Genomic DNA, 23,344 nt, shown 5'->3' on the forward strand with positions numbered 1-23,344 from the left:
TGTGGGAAATCCTCACCGTGACACGTCCAAATATCAGTTGTGGAAAAACAGCTCACCTCGCTCCACCAGCATCCTCTTTCTCTCTCATCACATGATTTTCTGCACAGTTGTTTGCGTTTGTCTGACTACGTGTATACTGTATTATTTTACTGACCTCGGTGACGTCCATGACCTTGATGGCTGCCAGTTGCCCCGTCTTAACATGTCGACCCTGGAAGAGAAACAGGAGAAAGAAAGGTTGAGAAAACTGGAAGCTGATTGTTTCCTTGCTAGATGATTAATCAAGCAGCATGTGACAATACTGATACTTTTCATTTGTCTATTTAGTTGGCACACCAGAAAGAGACCAATTTCCAACAAGAACTGCCTGTGCAGAGTCAATAAGGAGAATTAAAAAGCTTTGCAGATGACAGTTTTATAAGCCTGAGTAAACACTCATTGTGATTCAGTTGGTCATAAAAAAGAGAAATCACATTCACGACAGGTTATATGCTTCTACAAATGTGCTGAGAATCTCAGGCACCCGGCCAAACATTCAGCATTTCTGAACAGACTGAATCAAATGTTTCCAGTTTGGACTCGTGCAAGGAAAGGAAACACAGTGAGCATCTAAAACCCAACATAAAATCCATGTGAACAGAGATCAGTATTTGTCAAGATACATATTTCTTGCAGAGCAATTCCACTCATTCATTTACTTGATCTAAACGGTCTTCATCACAACTGAAGTTAATGCTGAAGATGAGACGATGAGAATCGATGCACAGTTTGTACGTCTCAGCCTGGAAAGATGTAAAGGAGCCAAAAGAAAGCAACTTGACCAAGCCCTTTTTAACAATTAACGGCTATAAAATATTTTCACGGAAAAGAACAAGGAAGAAAAACAAAATGTCTGCACCATATTTGTGGAGTGTATGAGCGCATGTGTGTCTGGACTTCCACATGATCAGGTTTCCCTTTGTGAGACGAGGGGCTGCGACACCTGAGCCTCCCACCCCTGGTCCTGGATCAGTCAACACAGTCCCCAGCCCGAGTGATGAGAGATTAACCCATTTCTCTTTAGCCATAGGGGACGTGCATGTGTGTGAAGCCCAGGCTGGTGAAAAGGTCAAACTGCAAAAATGACAGGAGAACAGATGTCTGCTGGTGTCAAACCGTGAGAGCTGCAGATTAAAAGGAGCCCAAGGATGGAAGATGTGATAAAGAGGACGCAATAAAACACAGAATGAAGTCGACTTTATATGGTAATTATATATACATATATTCAGTACAGACCAAAAGTTGGACACACTTCCCCATTTGTTTGAATAAGAAGATGTGTCCAAACTTTTAGTCTGTACTGTGTGTGTATATATATATATATATATATATATATATATATATATATATATATATATATATATATATATATATATATATATATATATATATATATATATATATATACACACACACACACACACACACACACACACACAGGACTGTCTCAGAAAATGAATATTGTGATAAAGTCCTTTATTTTCTGTAATGCAAAAATGTCATACATTCTGGATTCATTACAAATCAACTGAAATATTGCAAGCCTTTTATTATTTTAATATTGCTGATCATGGTTTACAGTTTAAGAAAACTCAAATATCCTATCTCAAAAAATTAGAATATTCTGGGAATCTTAATCTTAAACTGTAAACCATAATCAGAAATATTAAAATAATAAAAAGCTTGCAATATTTCAATTGATTTGTAATGAATCCAGAATGTACGATTTTTATTTTTTTTTATTGCATTACAGAAAATAAAGAACTTTATCACAACATTCTAATTTTCTGAGACAGTCCGGTGTGTATATATATATATATATATATATATATATATATATATATATATATATATATATAGTGGCAAAAAAAATAATCTGTTTTCTTCTCTGTTTACGCCACAAGAAGTGATTTTGGAGAACAAAAACAAGAAAATGAAATGCAGGTGTCAATCCCTGTCAGGCGTGGTGAAGAAAAAAAAACTAAACAAATTTCAGTGCAGAAAGCCTGCACATTCACTCAGTGTCTTATTACAAAAATGATTTCAAATAAGGCCCTGGTACAGCAACGATATATACTATTTATATTTGTGTTTCCTCCAGAGACAGCAGCTGCTGAGAGCTCTGCCACCTTCATAAGGTGCTAACATGTCTGGACTTAAAAGAGGCAGTTTAACTTGGTGTTAACATGCATCCTGGCAGATACAAGACACACTCAGACTGGATCCATCAGACTAGATCCTGAGCTGGTCCGGGACCAGAGGTGTCAAGTAACAAAGTACAAATACTTTGTTACCTTACTTAAGTAGAAATTTTGGTTATCTATACTTCACTGGAGTAATTATTTTTCAGACGACTTTTTACTTTTACTCCTTACATTTTCACGCAATTATCTGTACTTTTTACTCCTTACATTTTAAAAACAGCCTCGTTACTCTATTTCATTTGGGCCTTTAAATAAAAACTATCCAGTTAAATTGCTCCGTCCGGATAGAGTGAATTTGGTTGTGGTTGTTTCAAGTGTTCTTGTCCAGTTTTGTTCTTACATCCGTTCCCTCAGATTCCTGCAACTAAACTTGGATGTACATTCCAATAAAGGTTAGGATAAATGATAACATGAACATGAAGTTTGACTTTTTGCACCATTACAATACTTATAGGCAACTAGTCATCATATCTCCTGCTCTCTGAAACACATGTTAATGCTCAATAGTACACATATATGCTTCTTTAATATATTTGCATTATACTAAGATGCATTATTCATTTTCAATGGCTTTTGTCCTTAATGGCTTTTTCCCCCTTACATTACTTTTACTTTTATACTTTAAGTAGTTTTGAAACCAGTACTTTTATACTTTTACTTGAGTAAAAAACTTGAGTTGATACTTCAACAGGAGTATTTTTAAACTCTAGTATCTATACTTCTACCTGAGTAATGAATGTGAATACTTTTGACACCTCTGTCCGGGGGACACAAAGCTCCATTTTCATAAAGGTGTAAACGCAGATTTGCCCCGGATCCAAATGAAAAACCATCCGACAGTATGTCCCCCATCTGTTACGTCCCAAAGTCTGCTTTTCCACATGTCAAAACGGGTCAAAATGCAGCTAGAATAACAAATCAGGAAAACATGAGCATAAGTGACTGGACATATTATAATTCAGGTCACTGAATGACATTTTCCAGGAACATTGACAGACTGACTACTGAGTTGTTTCACCAGCCCAGCTGACTGTGTATTACTCTGCATGTTTATTTGCATGTTGTTGATCACAATAGTCCCTGGAGATGCATGCAACACCACTAAAACACTAATACAGCTGTATTTATCAGTACTCTCCGGCCCAGGCCCTCAACGGCCGGTGTTCTGCATGTCTCAGATGTTTTCTTGCTGCAACAATCCTGATGCAAATGGTCATTAACATGCTTCTGTGTCCTGATGACAAGCTGATAGCTACCTATTAATTATAACTATTAACTTGGTATCAGCTGGAATTAACTCACAAACAGCCATTCTGTAGAAAATAAAACGTGACAAAATAAATAAGTGACAACAGACACTCATGGCTCATAAGTAATCCCACTACCCCAACTGAAAATATTTAAAGAAAAGGAAGTTGAAAAAATCCCTTAAATGATCTCTTTAGAGAATCAGTTTTTGTATCACAACTAAGTGAACATGTGTATATAATAAAACAAAGAAGAAGCACCACTTTATCAAACTGAGACACTCATCTATATGTTGTAAAACAATTAGTCCTGCAATTATGTCAAAAAGACAATTAATAAGGAATAATATAATTTTGCCGTTTTCCTCCTTGTTTCCACTTGAACACATTAGGCTCCAGTAATGTGTGTAGGCGTGGTTTGATGAATGTGTTTTAAAGCTTTTCTTTTATAGATACAGCGTGAGAGCATCATTTACTCCAGGTGTAAACCGACTCATGCCGACCCGTCCAGTCACACACAGACCACCCCGGACCCATGTGGGCACAGGCTGGATTCATCCCAGACTGTGGTTTCGGAAAGCCCCTAAAATACAACTTATTAATTAAAAACCATCTATGCTGTCCAAACATGTCTGATTGTTTGATGTCCAAAAGACACTGAACTTAAAATCCTGCAAGTGATCAAATGTTACTCAGACATCTTGAACGGTGGAGTATGAGTATGAGAATGAGTATTTAGTGGTGTGTGTGTGTGTGTGTGTGTGTGTGTGTGTGTGTGTGTGTGTGTGTGTGTGTGTGTGTGTGTGTGTATGTGTGTGTGTGTGTGTGTGTGTGTGTGTGTGTGTGTGTGTGTGTGTGTGTGTGTGTGTTTGTGTGTACACAGGCTGACCACCTCCAACTTCCAAACACGAGCATCATTCTCAGTGCTGAGTCATATCTTCTGAACTCATGACACATACGAGGTATTTTACACAGAAAAAGCACAGACCCACGCGCTTATATGTGCATAAATATACACACAAACACACACACACACACACAGGCTGTCAGGCTGTATAATAGCTGCTGTATCTATGCAGATGACATCATGACAGACATTAATGAGCCAACATATCTCTTTCCTTTCTGCAGCTGAGTTTCATGAGTCTCCTGACTGACCAGAGAAACTGTGTGTATGTTTGTGTGCAAAGGTATGATATATAGTACAGGACTGTGTGTGTGTGTGTGTGTGTGTGTGTGTGTGTGTGTGTGTGTGTGTGTGTGTGTGTGTGTGTGTGTGTGTGTGTGAGAGAAAGGTGACCTCAGGAAACGAAGCCCCTCCACTCCTCCAACACACAAAGACAGTTATACAGCCGTTAAAGAGATGACATCATCCTCTCTGGTTCCTTTGTTCAACAACGAGACTCACACACACACACACACACTCACACCTGGCCAGCACAAACAACGTATCTGCTGGAAGAACCAAATGGATCAGAACAGATTTTTTGCTGACACCTTCTACAGAATTCATCATTTTTCATAACCTGATTTTAACCTTCACAACTTGTTTCATTGTTCCTCGATTCTCAGCTGAAATTGAATCCAGCACCAAAGAACTGAGGAACAGATACACTCAGAGCTGTTTTATAGACCTACGTTAACTGTGTTTGACCTTGATTTCACGCCATGAAACCACACAGACTCTGACTCCATCAATCAGATGTGTGTGAAAATGAAAAGCTGTTTACATTCAAATTCAAACTGTTTAACAAAATGTTGTGACCACAAGTATCCTAACCTGCAAAACTTAGCCGTAGCAATGACCACACCACAATTTCAGATTTGAAAAATGATGACTCATATCTTAAAAGGGACCTATTATGAAAAACAGGTTTTTTCTTGCTTTAACATATATAAAGTGGTCTCCCCTCAGCCTGCCGACTCAGAGAAGGAGGAAAGCAACCAAATTCTGCAGTGTCTGTACAGCCGCCCGGATGAGCCGTCCAGTGTCATGTGGATCTACGAGCCAATAAGATTCTGCTCCCATCGTTACGTAACCAAAATGCATTTTACATAGTTTGGCCTCCGATGCGTGAAACCACGCCCACAACTAACTCCGCCGGCCGGAGCTTCCGCCATTTTTCCGTAGCGGTGTATCGCGTCATTCAGGCAGCCAATCAGCACAGAGCCTCATTATCATAGCCCCGCCCACTCAGAATCCTGCATAGATAATGAGGTTAGAGAATGGGAAGATAAAGACATGGCTCAGAGGCTGAATTTCTAATTTATTTAGCAAAAACAATCAAAAGCTTGTTTTTAAGACATTCAAGGCCTGTTTAAAATAGGGATTAGATGCCATAATAGGTCCCCTTTAATGTTGATGCATAGTTTTTAAAATACTTCGAGGTTTTAATACCTAATGTTCTGAAACACGTACCTGTGACATGCTGAGTTACTGTTTAAATTTGACTTCATCAAATAAGACCTCAACCTGACTCTGATCAGAGCATTAAGCAAAAGAGATTTGAAAATTTCTAGGAATTAATATAAAAGCCTTTTTAAACACAAAAATATAAAGTTAACCAAGAATATAAGAATTAAACAGGGATAATAGAATAGAAAAGAGGGTATCAAGATATAAATGAGAACTTTTTTAAGTGCTATAATAACTAGTGGATAATGCAGTTATTGGAGCCTTCGTTAGCTCCACAACCATGACATCATCCCTGGGTCATCTGCTCTCCCATGACTCCCACCGACATCTACCCGCCGCCTGTTCCCGGCTTTGTGTGGGATGTTTGGACCAGAGATTCCTTCATCATGGAAAACCCTGCAGGGCTCAGGAGGTGAGAGGTGACGAGTGTTTGCTTTCAGTTTTTCAGAGTTTCAGGTTCACGTGTTCAACACTTTTTACACACGTCTGCATTATTGACTCGTAAACTTTTCATAGGTTTGGATATGATATCTAGACATTCCAACAACTGAATATAACAACGGAAATTAAGTCTTATGGGTCATCAGTTTTCCCGATGCTGTTTCCAGGCCTTCATCTTGCATGAAAATGTATCAGAGAAAGTAATACAACTAAAACGTTTTCAGAACAGGAATGCTGAGTCAGCAGCACATGTATGGCTCGTGTTAAACTGATTAATGCAGCTTTTCACTGCAGAGATGCTTCTCGTGCTCCGAGCATCCCCCCCCCCTTTTCAGAGAATATGATCATCATTCAACTAATAAATTAACCGCCAGGGGGAAGAAAATGCTTCCTATTAAGACACAGGTTTTCAGGTTTTCTCCAGGTACCCCCCCCCCCATCCATGTGGACGCCAGACTTGAGTCCAGAACTCAGACTTGAGTCTGACTCGAGCCCTGCTTTTGAGGCTTTGATGTGAACTGAAATTTCCTCAGATTTGTATTCTCTTTGTATGTTCGCATTAAAAGGCCATATTTACTTGGCATAAGATGAAATCTACATGAAGTTCAATACTCTCCATGATCATTTAAAAAGTAATAGAACAGGAATGTGCATGTTTAAATATGCCCACCATGAGTTAACTGTGTTTAAAAGCTGACACTTCGGTCAATTTGGGTTGGACTTCACTTGTAATCAACAACCCTTTTTTTTTTTGAATGACATGGACTTGTCTCGGAATCGAACTCGAGAGTGGACTTTGACCTGAAGTTTGGTGACTCGACTGCAGTTTTAGGTGATTCTAATCTATTGGTACACCTTGGTGCCCTCCCTCGCTGCTTAGGCTGCTACCCCCACAACCCAAACCACTCATGGCCAATGCTGGCTGAGCAGCTCAAATAATCTCAAAAGATTTTTGGCCAGAAACACCACTGTGACCTAAGTTGTGATATTTCTCCAGTAAATATGGGTTAAATGTAAACAGGAAGAAGGAATCACTCACCTATGAACAAGAGCAGTCTAAGACCAAAGCCATACGTCAATCATGGAACAAGAATATGAGGCAAAATGATATTTCTAGTTTTTATTTTTAAATTAACCTTTTCCAGGTTCATGAAAATAAATTAGTGGCCACTTTAAGATCTCGGCAAGGTCTTCATTGTCAAGACAGTGCTAAGTAGCAAAGGTGACCATTGGATATACCTGCTGTCAATCAACACACATCTAATTCGACATATATTTGTTACTTTTTTTACATTAAGTGGTCAAAAACAAACACAAAATAAAAAGCACCCCCCTAAAGTTATCATGGATGACAACCCAGAAGTTTGAATGTTGCCCTTTGGTGGACGCAAGTTAACCCATTTCACAGGGTTTCAAAAAACATTTCAACCGTGTACAAAATTAGGTTTAATATAAGTCAAAAATTACATTTCTTTTAACATCAGTTATTCTTTTTATTTGAATAATGGCAAAACAAACAAGATATGCAAAGTGCATATAAAATCCAAAATGAACTTTTGCACATGCAATAATCCAGGGGAACTGGAACTTGGCCTCACGGCAGAACTGGGGCCCACTGGAGAGATTGTATTTCTTGGCTGACCTATAATCTCATCAATAGCTTAATTGAAAGGATAGATATTTGTGAGGTTAAGTTCACAAAGGACGATCTACGGACACATCTCAGTGTTTCTCAGCTGGTTTGTTTTGGCCACGTTGATTCTCTGATTGTTCCCTTTCACTGGGATCCAGGTGACATCCAGCAGCTGCTCGTCAGTGAAGAGCAGAAAAGGCCACACGTGCGCCCAGTGAGTACACAGCTGGTTATCACATCACTTTCCTAGAAGTTCTGCATCGGTAGTAGCATCTTTGATTCATCATCATGATGTGTTTTCATTTTTCCACTAACTGTCACAGAAAGCTGCCAAAGCCATTAACTGTTTTTCCCTGAGCACAACTTACATTTTGTGCGTTGTTGTGTGTTGTAAAATAATGCTCCACATTTGATTACATGTATGGAAAAGTTAAACGTATAAATTATTATACATTAAAGGTTTTTTTTTTAGATTTCCTTCTAAATCCATGTGTAACTGCCTGGATAAGTGGGACCGTTTGTTTTCCATGCTGAAGGCCTCAGAGACTACTCGTGCAAAAGAACATTCGCAGAAATTTGAAACAAACGCCAAGTATTTAAAATGACATCCATTCAGCATAAATGGGTCCCGCAGCCTGAAATTTAAAGCCTCTGTACTTTGGATCACTCTTCACTCTGATTAAGACAAAGAAACAGTTTTAACGAGCCCCGGTTCTCAGAGGGATGGGACTTGACCCCAAAGATGAAAAGGTCACACCAGCCAGGACCCTTCAGCTGCTGTGACCTCCAACTTCAAGCTTAAGGGGGAAGAATCTAGATTCCTCATTCAAGTGGCAACTAGTATAAAATACACGACTTAAAAGTGTAAAAAATACGCTTCTGGCATGGTTATGAAGGGGTATTGTATGTAATGCATTGCACAGCACCTGATCAGTATCAACCAGCGGACTGACAGTCAGCTATTCACTTATGCACATAGTGGTGCATTCAGCAGCCTACCTTTCTATAAGGACCAAAAACAGAGCAAGAATGGAAGGATTATTACCCTAAAAGTATCCGGGATAATATGATCTCCATTTCCTTTTGGGACTACTGGTTCCCCTTAGATCCTTCAAACTTGCTCTCTATACCATTAAAAGGCCTCTGCCAGAAGTCATGGGAAGTGTGGAGAGAGAAAGAAAAGAAAAGATGAGCAAGAGAAACAAGGACGGGGGCCAGAGTGTCAGAGGGTTTAAAGAGGAGGAGAATGAAGAATATGATAATAGGAGTTTATGAGTGTATGTGTGAATTAAAAAGCTCGACGATGGAAACTCTGAAAAGCGGATTCCTCCTCTCACGGAAATACCAGCGGAGTGGAGTCATTTCAGACCAGCACTCAAACACTCAGAATAATCTGTTGTCAACACATTCACATAGTTTGTGTTTAAGTTTAAATGCGGACGTGCGCCTGATGCAGCTGAGCGTCCAGAGTTTGCATGTGTGTGAGTGCTTTTATTTTTATGGTTGCGCAGACAAGGAGGTCTTTATCGCATCCCTCTGGGCTCTGGAGCACAGACAAGCAGGCCAGGTGCAGCCTCCGATACAAAACACATGCACAGAAGCCCAGAAATAAGACGCACACTCACACACACTTCCTAGTTCTGCAGCTCAGCAAGTGGAAAAGCAATAGAGCCTTTTATTGATCAACCTAGTGGTGCATGCAGATATGAAAATGCCTCTAATCGCCGTTTGAATAATGAGCTTGCACACCTCAGGTTTTTTTAAGCATACACACTATTTGCTCACAATAAAAAAAAAATATCTTGCATATACACACACATTCACATCAGAGAAGAAAAAGAAAAACAGACGGGGGCCAGACATAAAAAAACTGTTCTGGATTATTCCACGCAGCAGCGTCACTGAAGTCTTCAAAATGTTACATATAGTTGTGCTTATATTTGCTACCGTATTGTGGGGATACACATCATTTGTAGGCTATTAAAATAAAAATAGGTAGTCAAACTCCTAATAGAAGGATGCATTTAAAAGTATATAAAACAAATATAGAAAACTGATTTTATTGATAATCTCACTAATACAGTTGTCATAATAATTCATATCTTAATACAAAGATGTGATGACTATAAATGCAGATATAAGTATAATTTTGTGTCACTGTCACCATTTACCACAATTTGGCACGAAAGACGTTACAATAACCAAAATAACATTTAAAAACATTTTTGTTTAAGTTTTACAGCCAGCTTTGAGCATGTTGCTATGGTGACCGTATCCTATTGAGCTTCCTCATCATATTTTGCAGCTGAAGATGAGGACACCTCTGTCGGAACTTTTTCAATTCAAACACATGGAGGGATTTATTTTCCCTACAAATCTTAGCACTGTTGGAGAGTTATTTTTATGTTCAAAGCTTCCTTTTTACCATCCAAAATTTGATCAAGTTTAACTCTTGTTTTAGCCATCCAGTATATAAAAAGAAATGTGTCTGCACAGCAGGCTTCTCACAACAAATTTAAACATATTACACGTTCTCTGGTCTCTGGAAAGCGCCTAGATACAAGTTTTGTTGAAAAAAGTTGAAAAAGAATAATGTTGAAATACAATTTCAAGAATAAAGTCGAAATTTCGCACTTTTTCTCAACATTTCAACTTTATTCACGAAAGTTTGACTTTTTTCTCAACATTTCAACTTTATTCTCGAAATTGTACTTCAACATTAATCTCGACATAACTTTTTTCTCGAAGAGCATAATGAAAATATTAAAATATTATTTAAATTTTTCTCCTGCCTGGCCCTAATACTCTTCCGCACCGTCAAACAGCTAAAATGGGGCATTTGCAGGTGGTATAGAGTGGTTAAGTCAGTGGATTCTACTGGGTTCATACTAACGGAGACCCGACCATAAAAAGAACAGAGGAGGACGTGGAGTCTCTTATGATGCCAGATCCCTCCTCACTGGTTCATTTATGGTCTGTGATCTGTTAGAGTTAGACAGACGCAGAGCGGGGGAACAAAGCTAATCTTCTCAGGACTATCAAACATAACTTTACCTAATCCTTTATTGTCCCAAAAGTGTATGTTCTGCTAAGCAGTTAATAACACATTTGTTCTTAAATTTGAAAATAAAATTACCATGACACAATTGCGAGGTGAAAAGAATTCAGTCAACAATTCGAGCTCTAATTCGATCATGTCGCATCAGAAAGATTGTTGACTCATTGCTGAGTCAGCATGTCCGTGTGACGTGACGTGGAGCCGTTAAGAAGGAAAGGGCGCAATACTTGTGCTGATGTGCTGCTTTTTGACAACTCTATACACTTGATGCAAAAATCTTGTACATTTTTTCACAACTCTCTGAGGAAGCAGCTGCCATTTCCAACGAGAAGAAAAGTAAAGGAGAACGGTGACAGCACAGCGATGCTAAAATATTTAAGATGAGCTCTTTCTGCTGCAGGTTTGCCATGAACACCTAACAGTTTTAGATATTTATGGATGGTATTTATGGAATTTTGTTTGGGGAGTTGACAGACTTCCATTAAATGGATACTTTTTTGAGTAAAGCATATGAGGACATAAGACTTAAATAATCTTTTGGTTTGCTATTACACGTTAAAAATTACAGACCTGCAGTGCACATTATCTGGCATGAAGCATCAAAGTCTAAATTGCATTGTACTTTTTGCAAAACAATGAAAATAATGGCTTTTAATTCAATTCCCTTCTAAACTTAATGGTTTGATGTCTTTTTCCACCTCTTAAACCTTGGAGTTCATGTACTTGCTCTGTCACTAGAGTTGTTTCTGTCAGCCTGTTTCAATTCTAGTTTTAGTCTAGTCTTTGGGTCAAGCTATCATTTTAGTTTTTATTAGTTTTAGTCACGTTCATTCTCCTTTTAGTCGTGTCAAATTTCAGTCGACTAAAAGTCTGAGCATTTTAGTCTTATTGTAGTCAGAATTGTCCAGGACCATTTTAGTCTCGTTTTAGTCAAAGATTGTATTTATCCAAACCCATTTTACAATTCAAACAAGGTTATCTTATTATTATATTATTGTTACCTTATAGACTCAATAATACATTCATTCCAGATACAGAAGACTCTAATTTGAGTTTACAACATATTTATCTTTCCCCATTTCTCCTCGTCTTTTTCTTTTTCAACGACACATTGGGTTTTCTTTTCCACATCTATGTAGGAAAGTGGATCCAAAGATGGTCTTTTCTTCTTCTCCAGCCCTGCGTTTCTCTATGTAACGTTTTTAATGGACATGAACCTAGATCTCTGCGTTAACGGCATCAGCCTCTAACTCTGCAGCTGCATCTTCTGGATCTGATTCCTGCTGCAGCGACTGGGATTGAGGACTAACGTCACCCAGCAGAACTAAACCAGAGAAACTACTGAAAACATGGACATTAAACCAGAGAAACTACTGAAAACATGGACATTAAACCAGAGAAACTACTGAAAACATGGACATTAAACCAGAGAAACTACTGAAAACATGGACATTAAACCAGAGAAACTACTGAAAACATGGACATTAAACCAGAGAAACTACTGAAAACATGGACATTAAACCAGAGAAACTACTGAAAACATGGACATTAAACCAGAGAAACTACTGAAAACATGGACATTAAACCAGAGAAACTACTGAAAACAAGGACATTAAACCAGAGAAACTACTGAAAACATGGACATTAAACCAGAGAAACTACTGAAAACATGGACATTAAACCAGAGAAACTACTGAAAACATGGACATTAAGGATCTTTGATAGAACATTTTGTCTCGTCTCGTTTTGGTCAACAAAAACGAAGACACATTTTAGCAGAGTTTGTATTTTGTAATCTACATTTTAGTCTCGTTTTAATCCGTCTACGATATTGCATTATATATTTAATTATCGTTATCGTCACATGACCAGTATTTTCGTTGCGTCTTGTCTCATTTTCCTCAGGTGATAAGGGTTTGTTGACGACGATACTTAGTCATAATATTCGTTGACAAAAGCAACTTTACCTGTCACGCCCTCATTTAAAGGGGACCTATTATGAAAAACAGGTTTTTTCTTGCTTTAACATATATAAAGTGGTCTCCCCTCAGCCTGCCAACTCAGAGAAGGAGGAAAGCAACCAAATTCTGCAGTGTCTGTACAGCCGCCCGGATGAGCCGTCCAGTGTGATGTGGATCTACGAGCCAATAAGATTCTGCTCCTGTCGTTACGTCATGACAGGGGCAATGCGTGAAACCACGCCCACAACTAACTCCGCCGGCCGGAGCTTCCGCCATTTTTCCGTAGCGGTGTATCGCGTCATTCAGGCAGCCAATCAGCACAGAGCCTCATTATCATAGCCCCGCCCACTCAGAATCCAGCATAGATAATGAGGTTAGAGAATGGGAAGATAAAGACATGGCCCAGAGGCTGAATTTCTAATTTATTTAGCAAAAACAATCAAAAGCTTGTTTTTTAAGACATTCAAGGCCTGTTTAAAATAGGTATTAGATGCTTTAATAGGTCCCCTTTAAATATGTTTGTCTTTTCCTTTTGTCTTTGTTGTCATTGTCATGTGCTCGCTGGACTGCACAGCTGGACTGCAGCGCTGGACTGTGGCGGTCCCGGCTGAAGGACAGCAGAGAGAACTGCTCCCATTAAAACTAATCTGCAGTTCCTTCACATCCCCAAATGGCCTTCATGCTCACGCTCTTTTGTCCTCTCTTCTGTCTGCCCTTGAGTATTCTACGTCTCTCTATCACTCCTGCGTCTGCAAAGACCATTTATTGAATTGTTTTACCACTGAGGAAGGACGAGGGGAAACTACAGAAGAGTTGATGTTCAGTTCAGTTGGTGTTTATGCTTCGCCTTCGTGTTCAAACAGAGAGAACATTTAAGTAGGCCAAGAAAACAGTCCGACTCTGGGGAGCGACTCTGAACAAAGAGAGGCTGGTCAGTTTGAAATTTCTATTGATTGCTGTGGTGCAAGTCAAAAAACAAACTGCTTCGTCCCCCTTGCTCTACTGATGGACACCACGGATGCTTGAGAACAGATCAAAACAGACTGAAGGAAAACATGCATTCTCTTCATTTCAAATGTTAACATATGGTGGCAAATATGCAGCTCAAGTCACTTTTTTGATGGAGTTTAAGAGTTTACAGATGATGAACAGCTTTTCAAGCAAAATCTTCACCACTTGAAAAGATACAGAAAAGTTAAAAGGATGTGCAGCAGACAGGTAGGTAAAACACAGAAGGGGCAGCATTGGATAGCTGCTGTAATTAGATCTGCTAGTAGTACGGGGGTTACATTCTGGGCACTGGTGCAATTTTCCATAACGTAATGAGCTATTAGGCTTTTTTTAGACACACGGGGAGGACTGAGGACCACTGAAATGGATACTGTTCATAACCAGGCTATTAAACCACAACATCAGGGCTTTTCCAGAGCTGTGCAGAAGCAGCTGAGAAAGTGCTGAGCCCCGTGAACCGTCCGCTGTAACTGAGTCCATAGCTGAAAGTCACCAGTCTGGCTGAGGTAATCTTTCACTTTTATGACCAACTGTTTACAACCAGCAAACAACAAGTGGAGCCAGTCTGTAAAAGGAGATGCCTCCATCGGTGGTGTTCTCGTTTCACTCAGACGTGTCTAACAGAAACCCTAATTCACATTTTTGAATCTCTTGAATTTAGAGCCAAGTCAGATTTGTGGCCTTGAGCTTAAAGTTTAAAGCAACAAAAGCTGCCCCTGCCTTTTGCTACTGGACAAGTCTGAGGACGTCGACCCACGAGACAACTGGACAGCGTCCCACTGTTCCTTTCATCGGGACATTCCTGCACCAGTCCTCTGAGCCTGCAGGATCAGCACAGAAAACACACCGGCCCGGTGCACACAAAGGCAGAACCAGAGGCCTGGAGAGGAGTAGATTTAGGATGGAGATGTGAAAGACACAGGGCAGGCAGATGGCGGCAGTTTAACACATATTTGGCATCTAAATCTTTTGCAAAGGAAAAGGTCAGTCAAGGACAGTAAAAAAAAAACACTTTTATGCCAAATAAAGCTTATTTTTTCTAAATAAAACCTGAAGTTTAGTTTACAGTCATATCCAGAAAAACCAAAATGAATGAATGAATAGCTTTATTGTCGCTGGTCTGGCATCCCAGCACAGTGAGATGACAACCAGTACAACCCAAAATAAAAGTTAAGATAAAAGTCAAACTTGGTTACTTGGTTAAAGAATAAACTGGAGAGAGACTTACAGTAACAGAATGGGCCTAATCAATAATGATCTATGCTGGAAGGGTGGGGTAGAAAGTGGCACATTTAGACATGCATTATGGGAATGTTCTAAGATCCTCCCCTTATGGGAAAAAGTTATAGATTATATGAGCAAATCATTAAATTGTGAACTTCCCAGATCACCAAGACTAAAGCTGCGTCTGAAATCCCATCCTTCCCCCCTAATGAGTAGCAAAAACAGTATGTGAGATTTTTTAGTGCGTCCGAAACATTAGTACGTACACAATAGTATGTACTATCCATACTCATTCCGGAGAAATGTATTAGTGTGGATTGATGGACACTAGCTAAGCAGAAACTTCCCACAATGCAATGCAGTGGTGTTTGGTTGCTAAGTGCTGCGCAGATACGTATACCGGTATGTCATAGGTGACAGAGAAGTGGAGTTACTTTTAAGTGTGACTTTAGAATATTAAACAGGTAAAATACAAGAAAATATTGTCTTATTTCTAGTTAAAATGTCTAATTTTTAGTCAAAAAATCCCATTACACTTAAAACAAGGGTCGTCACCAGATAAATAACTTGTTATTTGACAATTTTCACCTGTTTCAAGTAAATTTTCACTTTTTTCCAGTGATGAGTCTTGTTTTAAGTGTAATGAGATTTTTTTGACTAAAAATGAAACATTTTAACTAGAAATAAGACAAATATTCTTGTTAAGATTTTGAGTTTTTGCAGTGTGGTGACGTTTCTGTGGCATAATGCGATGTTCTGAAGCCTAAATGTCCGTTTCCCTCCATTTACAAGCAAACGTGAAGACGGAGGTTTTGCAAATCTCCACTTTGGCCGGAGTTTTCAGAAATGATGGTTTTTGGAGACTTTGAGCTTCGTTTTCGTGTAAACGAACGGCCAAAAGGCATGAAAACACCACTGTTTTTGCCACGTGTAAACAGGGCCTGAGTAGTACGTCCCAATTAATGCATACTACTGATATTTACTCAAAAGTGTGCCGAACTTAAGTATACTTTTTGAGTATATACTGTTTAGTATGGCATTTCGGACGCACCACATGTCTCCTTGGAGACAGAACTGTAGTGCCTCTGTTGAACAAATATAGTTTTAGAATATTAAAAACTGGCCTAATAACATGTGCACGCACTATTGTGAGGTGTTGGGGGGAATCCCAAGCTCCCACACTGAGTATGTGGAAAACTCACATGATGGAGACGGTGGCGTGTGAGAAGATGCTGGGGAGATTAGGCTGTGAAAATGATATGATACAAGAAAAATGGAATACTTTTGGTAGACAGATGTGTTAATTTGCCTGCCTTTGCCTATTTATTTACTTACCTGCCTGCCTGTGTAGTTCATTTATTTTCAGATTTTAATTTTTTTTTTTTTTTTTTTTACTATTATTGCTATTTTTGACCTCCATGTTGCCTGTTGTATTTGATGTTCGTTTTGTATGTTGCAATAGTGAAAAAATAAAAAAAACTTTGATTAAATTAAAAAAAAAAAAAAGAATAAACCAGAGAGATTATTTTTAAAAACTCCTCCGGGTCAGCCAGCTCTGGACTGAGTCCAGATGAAGCCAGAGGAGAGCAGAGGAATTAGCTCCCTGTCGGACTCCATTCCCCATGTTTAGTGACAGCGGCTCTGGCTCCGCCCCCAAACGCTCTCCTCCCTCTACATACAGGACACAGCAGAGCGGCTGCTGCAAGCTCATTATTCTATCTTAAAGGCTCATTAACGCTGATCTGGGCTGACGGGGGGGGCAGAGATATGAATCGGAGAAGAGTACACTATTAAATCCTGTTAGAGAGCCCTGTGGATGAAGCTTAATAAACTGATGGAACAATGTTGAGATAGATATAAGATAATGACTCGTGCTGGAAGGTAATTGGAAGAAAATTGAATTCATTTCAAAAGGAGGATATGTGGGATACAGTTTGCAGTGGAGTCGGGCTCAGCAGATCAACGGCAGTACATGATCACATCTGCAGCAATGCTAGTGCTGTATTCTTAGCTTTGCTTGCATCTTGTAACTTCCCTTCAACTAAACTCCCTTCTCTAAACTAGATACTCAGTGCGTTTACGTGGGAAGTTTAATTCCTCTTTAATTCAGAATTAAAATTAAATCCGATTTAAAATGAGTAAAAATTACCATGTAAACACCTAATTCCGAATGAAATGGCCATTCCGAATTAAACTTAATTCCGAAGTAAGTGGCTGGTTTATTCTGATTTTAAATCTGAATAGAATAATTCTGCGATCATGTACAGGACTGTCTCAGAAAATTAGAATATTGTGATAAAGTTCTTTATTTTCTGTAATGCAATTAAAAAAACAAAAATGTCATACAATCTGGATTCATTACAAATCAACTGAAATATTGCAAGCCTTTTATTATTTTAATATTGCTGATTATGGCTTACAGTTTAAGATTAAGATTCCCAGAATATTCTAATTTTTTGATATAGGATATTTGAGTTTTCTTAAGCTGTAAGCCATGATCAGCAATATTAAAATAATAAAAGGATTGCAATATTTCAGTTGATTTGTAATGAATCCAGAATGTATGACATTTTTGTTTTTGTAATTGCATTACAAAAAATCACATGGAAATTACTGTTTCCATGTAAACTCGAAGGAAAATAGTTTAATTCAGAATTATTTAATTCGGAATAATTAATTCCAAATAAAAAAACATAATGTAACCGTGGCCACTGTGACATAACCCACTGTCACTCTGCATCCTTGTTTTAAGTGATCGTTTCTTTGCAGTAGTGTGTTGGGGTTTCTTTGTAGATGGCTCCCTTTTCTCTATTTTTTTTTTGGTAAAACTGTTTTTGGAAATAAAATTCAGTATGACCTGACACAGGATCGAGTTTCCTTAAGGGGAGCACAAAGCATGGCACACTCAATCAAATCATGTGCTAGCTCTGTTGCACCTACGCTTGCTTTTCAGCGGGGTGTGATCATGATGTAAAACCTTAAATATAACTTCACTACAAGGCTGACTTCCTTCACTTACAGCAACACGAGAGGAATGATGGAACCCAGCACAGGTCGAGCTCAGGATCAGAGTCTGGGAGGGTAGAATATCTGTTTTCATCCGCTGCTTGGCTCACTGCTCTCCACGGCTCGCTCTGTGACCCACAACTCCCACAAACATCACATCTCCTGCCCGGCTCGGCAAAACCACCACCACCTCAACATCAGGGAGACTGTTGAGCTACTGCTCAGAAACAGACGGAGGAGTTCAGGGAAAGGACGTTCACAACTACTGACTTTTTAAATATCTTCACTAGGCCTGTGCTGAAAAGATTGATTTTCATATTAATTCCTAAAAATCGATTCATATGTCTAAAGATCTATTTTTTTTCATCATTACAACTTTTGGTATTTTTTTGTTTATGCCCAAAAAAAGGAATGTTTTGTTAGGCACGAGAATAACTGGTGCCATGTTTTTGCCTTTAAATATGTTTAAAGCTATGAAAACATTAAAGTTTTCAGTTATAATTGCATAAATTGTCTATATTTCTTTGCCTTATATACCATCTTGGGGTTACATTTTTATAAAATGCTATAAACCAAATTCTCATAAATGGGAAAAAATAAAAACGATTTGCTGTCCTGGATCTGTTTGATAATTCTGCCCCATGATGTTTCTGAAAGCAGTTCTATCAGCATTCTGGGAGGTGATTGGTTCTTACAGCATCATTAGCTGACAATACTTGCTGTTCAATCTCAATATAATACTAGTATTCATATTTTGCATAACTACACAGTCATATAATTCATGCAACAGCTCAAAAAACTGTTTTAATAACACTAACCCAAATCAATATCGGATCGAATTGGATCAAATCAAATCTTGATAATCGATTATGAATCTCAAGAATCGGAATCGAAGGGATTTTCACCCGTCCCGAGTTGCAGTGATTTATGTGATTAGTTATGGCCACAACACAAAAGAATCTCCACAAATAATTCTGCATCCACTAGTCCCTGCACTCAGACCTCTCCTCAGCCAGCCTGGTAACGCAGGACTTTGTGTAGGGATCAGCAGCTTAAACTGTCCTTTTGGGAGTTAAACCCTTTGTTGTGTCGCTGTTGGTTTCCAGCTTAATTTCTAATAAAAACTTCTCAAAAATGCAAATGATTGAAGAAAAATCAGCCTTGAAACAAAAGGAAAGTGAGTGAACATTGTTGAAGTGAAAGCGACTACCGGTAATCCACAGAGGCTGCTTAAACTCCACCTGAAACCCGTGTGGAGGCTAATCAGGGCAGGGCAGCGCCGCGCTGAGGCGTTAACACCATTAACCTGTTAGACTCCATCTTATACGAGCTGGCGACACTAGCAGAACAGTTTTTTTGTTGTTTTTTTCTTACATGAAGCAATATTTTACCAGAAATCAAAGGCGTAATCCTTCGACAGAAATGTGTGCAGCGCATGTTATCGAATGGGTTCTTAAGAAGGATTTTTTTTCTCTCCATTCTAGAAAACCATCATACTCATACACACGTGCGTGCATGCATACATAAACACACACACGCACACACCCACATGCACGACCGCATAGAAGAAATCTGAGCAAAAACATTGATTTTGTTGAATTTGTACTGGGTTTTTTTGTGTTCTAGTGTCCACTCTTGTCCTGTACCTGTATGCGTTTTTGTTTTGCGCACTTGTATTGTTACTTGTTTTGTATATATAAAAAAAAGAATAAGGAATAAAAGCTGCACACAAACAGGTGAGAGATGCAGCTCATAGATACACATTTTTATGATCTGATAATCCTGGACTTTCTGAAATGCATCTACAGAGAAACTGGATAATACTGGAGCCTTTGAGGATTTTCAAAAGAAAGCATAAAAAAATGAATAAATAAAGAGAAAAAAAAAAAGAGTAAAACTGCCAGATTTTGAAATTTGATTCAAAATAACACTGTTAAATCGGTGTCATTTCAGTGTAAAAAAACTAAACGAATGAAAATGTGCAAAGTGTCTGTACTGATGTTGACTCATGGACTGCTGCACATCTGGCAGCGTGCTCACTGAGCTGCACGGCTCCATCTGAGGCCTGAAACGGAGAGAGAGGGTAGCATGTGCACGCCATCAGCCATGTCAGACACGGCTCATCTGGGTGACGCGCGTGTGCGACGCTGATCAGCTGCGCGTCTGTGTTTGTGCCAAAGAAGCCGGTGCCCTACTTTCACACAGACACTGATGTGAAACAGACCCATCACGCGCATCAGGCTGGACGCACAGAGCTGCACCATGATCACTCTGATTTGAACACAAAACTATTGCACAGTGTATTTAAACCTACTTTCTACGTTTGTTTGGGGGGGTTTTTTTTGCCGACTTTTTTTTCTTTTTTCCCCTCCATGTCTGCAGAAGATGTAAAGGTCACATGGGCTTTTTAATCAAGTAAAAAGAAATCATGAGTTGTGGTTGTTGGATCTCATGGATGTCTGCTGCAGTAAAGTTCAGTCTGGTCTCCATGTGTCTTGGACTCCAGCAGAAGTAGGCCAGAGGTCAGAAGGCTTCTCATAACTGCACTAACGGAGCGATGTGCATGCAGGAGAGAACTTTGCTTTTACCCACCGCGAAAAGAGCTGCAGGGCATTTGTGCAAGCGCGTGTGTGTGTGTGTGTGTGTGCTTGTGCGCGTGGCAATTTTAGCACTCTGTGGTGCATCACCATGGAAATGTGGCGAACTGTGACTGTGAGAACATAATGATGCGGTTTAAATGTGGGTCAAAAGGTTCACAACACTGTCCTCTGAATCTACATCATCTACTCTGCAAAGAATGGAAGGCTTGATGAGAAACGAAGCTCAGTGCACCAAGGATTCCAGGTGGGGGACTAAACGGTACCAAAAAAGGCTTACTGTTCAAAAGATCAACAAGACTTTTTTCCAAAACATGTTTTTCTGGATTCTGAATGTAGTGACATATTAATTTCATCACAAAGAATAAAGGATTCAATGATCATACAGTACATTTCCACGCCTTTTCCAAAAAAAAGTCCACATGGACTTTGTGTTTTTAGCCAATTCCCAAAAATGACCCAACACTATTGTTGTGTGGAAAAGAGCGAAGGCGTTACGCTCAACTTAAACATCACTAAAATTTTAAAAATTATTCTTTTTAAACTGTTTTAAGGGTTGGTCGTAGCTTAGGGTTGCCTGATCAGGCCCCGGACTGTCACTTGCCAAGCTGTGACACCCGAAGACATCAGCCCAAATAAATGGGAAGGGTTATGTCAGGAAAGGAAAACTGCAGAGTCTGGTGATCTGCTGTGGAGATTTCAACAGAAAAGGGACGTCATTTTCACTCCCCATCCAAGCAGCAGGATGGGACAAGGCAAAGGTGGGTCACACGTCATCTGTGTTTACTCACAGCAGGGTGGGAAAACAACTTTTAAAGAGTTTCCCACTTCCCATAACTTTCAAAGATTTGAGGGGAGGCTGGAGCCCCAGACGTAATCTTCTAACTTAAAAGTCGATGGTTCGATTCCTGGAATCAATACATGGAAGTGTCCTGAGGAAAGACCCTGAACCCACCTCTCGTCTGATGCAATCACAGGTCTGTGATTGTCGGGTTCATGGGAAAATCCCAGCATGGGTTAAACAAGCACGACATGAAAGTGTAGCTCTAAAGAGAGTGTTGCATGAATGAGTGTGAATGAGTGCTCTGAGTGGGCAATACGACGATAGAAGTGCCGTATAAATACAGTTGATTACTGTTCAAAAAGCTCCTCTACCTTTTTGGCCAAAAGACACAAAGACTTGTAAAAACTGACCAATACGTCTCATACACCTGTCTAGATGATCCTTTGATTTAATACATTAATCAAATCAAGTTTTCATTTCGTTTGTTTTTTTTATCTCGCACTTTATCTATTAACTCACACTTAGATTCAAAATGTTTTTGTAGTATGCTTACTGACCTTGATAAAGAACAGAAACTTAAACACATTAATTCATGCCGTTACTACAAACATGGGTGGAGTTGGACATTGTACCACATTTATATAAACCTTGGAAGTAAGTACAGTTTTCCACCGACTGCTAGTCTGTTTCTTCAAATCTGGAACATCTCTACATTACAAGTGTCTCTATTTAGCCTCATGGTATAATTGTGCAGATTAAAACCAGAATAGATGTAGTTCACTGCTCACCACAGACAGGGTACTCCACCTTACGGCACTTTGACAAAAACAGAACACCAACCTCACAAAGGAGTACATGCAGCTCTAATTGCTGGTTTCCTAATCTACGGGCTCCTGGTCTTGCTTTACATTCAACGTTGCATGAATTCAGACCTATGCCCTTCTCAGTACCACCAGACTGACACTGGGAACCTTTAAGAAACTGCAACAGTAGAAGGTGATGCTGTAGCACTGAGGATCCACGAGACCTACGGCAGAATCCAACATGGCTAACTAACCATTTCATTATCTTCAGTAAAGCTTGATTTAAAACAGTTCACATCAAATTAATGGAAGTTTCTAAACATCAGGCTCTCCAATCGTAACATTCTGGAGCGAAGGGAGAGTTTGGACTCACTCCCGGAGTACATAGACAAGTGTTTGGACAGGATGGTTATGGGGAAATCTACGCCGGCAGCAGCCAACACGTCCAGCTCGGGTAGATCTGGGAAGAGGAATCACCTGGAGCCATCTCCCCTCCGGGACACACCTCTGCTGACATTCTGCCGTCTATCGACAGCCGTTTGTCCAGCTTTGACTCCCGTCTGTCCCTCCTGCGCTCGTCTCCGTTGATAAGCTCTACGTGAACGGACAACTCTACGGCGACCTGAACGTCACTCCCCGGCTCCTCTGAACTGCTGAACTCACTGTTGGTCATTAATATAGCTACATAAATCATTTATGCTCATAATATTTCATTAACAATTACTACACTGCTTGTCTCAATAACACACAGCACACACTGGTGGTTTTGTTTGTGGTTAGGATTGTTTCCCACCCCCCCACATCATGCTTTTTTCCCCCGTTTTCACCCTTCCTTTTTGTCCTCTTTCACTTTTTTTCTCCATTATGTCCTATCCTGCTGCATTTTCTCTTCATCTTAGAATATTGGTATGAACACACAT

The 23,344-nt window shown here is 39.4% G+C and overlaps 1 protein-coding gene across 13 annotated transcripts in view; it reads right to left on the reverse strand.

The window, feature by feature from the left end:
- Positions 1–23,344, reverse strand: part of map4k4 (mitogen-activated protein kinase kinase kinase kinase 4) — a 140,242-nt gene that overhangs the window by 79,956 nt on the left and 36,942 nt on the right. For all 13 annotated transcript variants that reach the window (XM_061723111.1, XM_061723118.1, XM_061723117.1 and 10 more), the window contains exon 3: positions 155–211. In XM_061723111.1, the coding sequence (XP_061579095.1) occupies positions 155–211 (57 nt within the window). The remainder of the gene's footprint in view (positions 1–154; positions 212–23,344) is intronic.

This window comes from Cololabis saira, chromosome 6, assembly GCF_033807715.1.
Source record: "Cololabis saira isolate AMF1-May2022 chromosome 6, fColSai1.1, whole genome shotgun sequence".
NCBI lineage: Eukaryota > Metazoa > Chordata > Actinopteri > Beloniformes > Belonidae > Cololabis > Cololabis saira.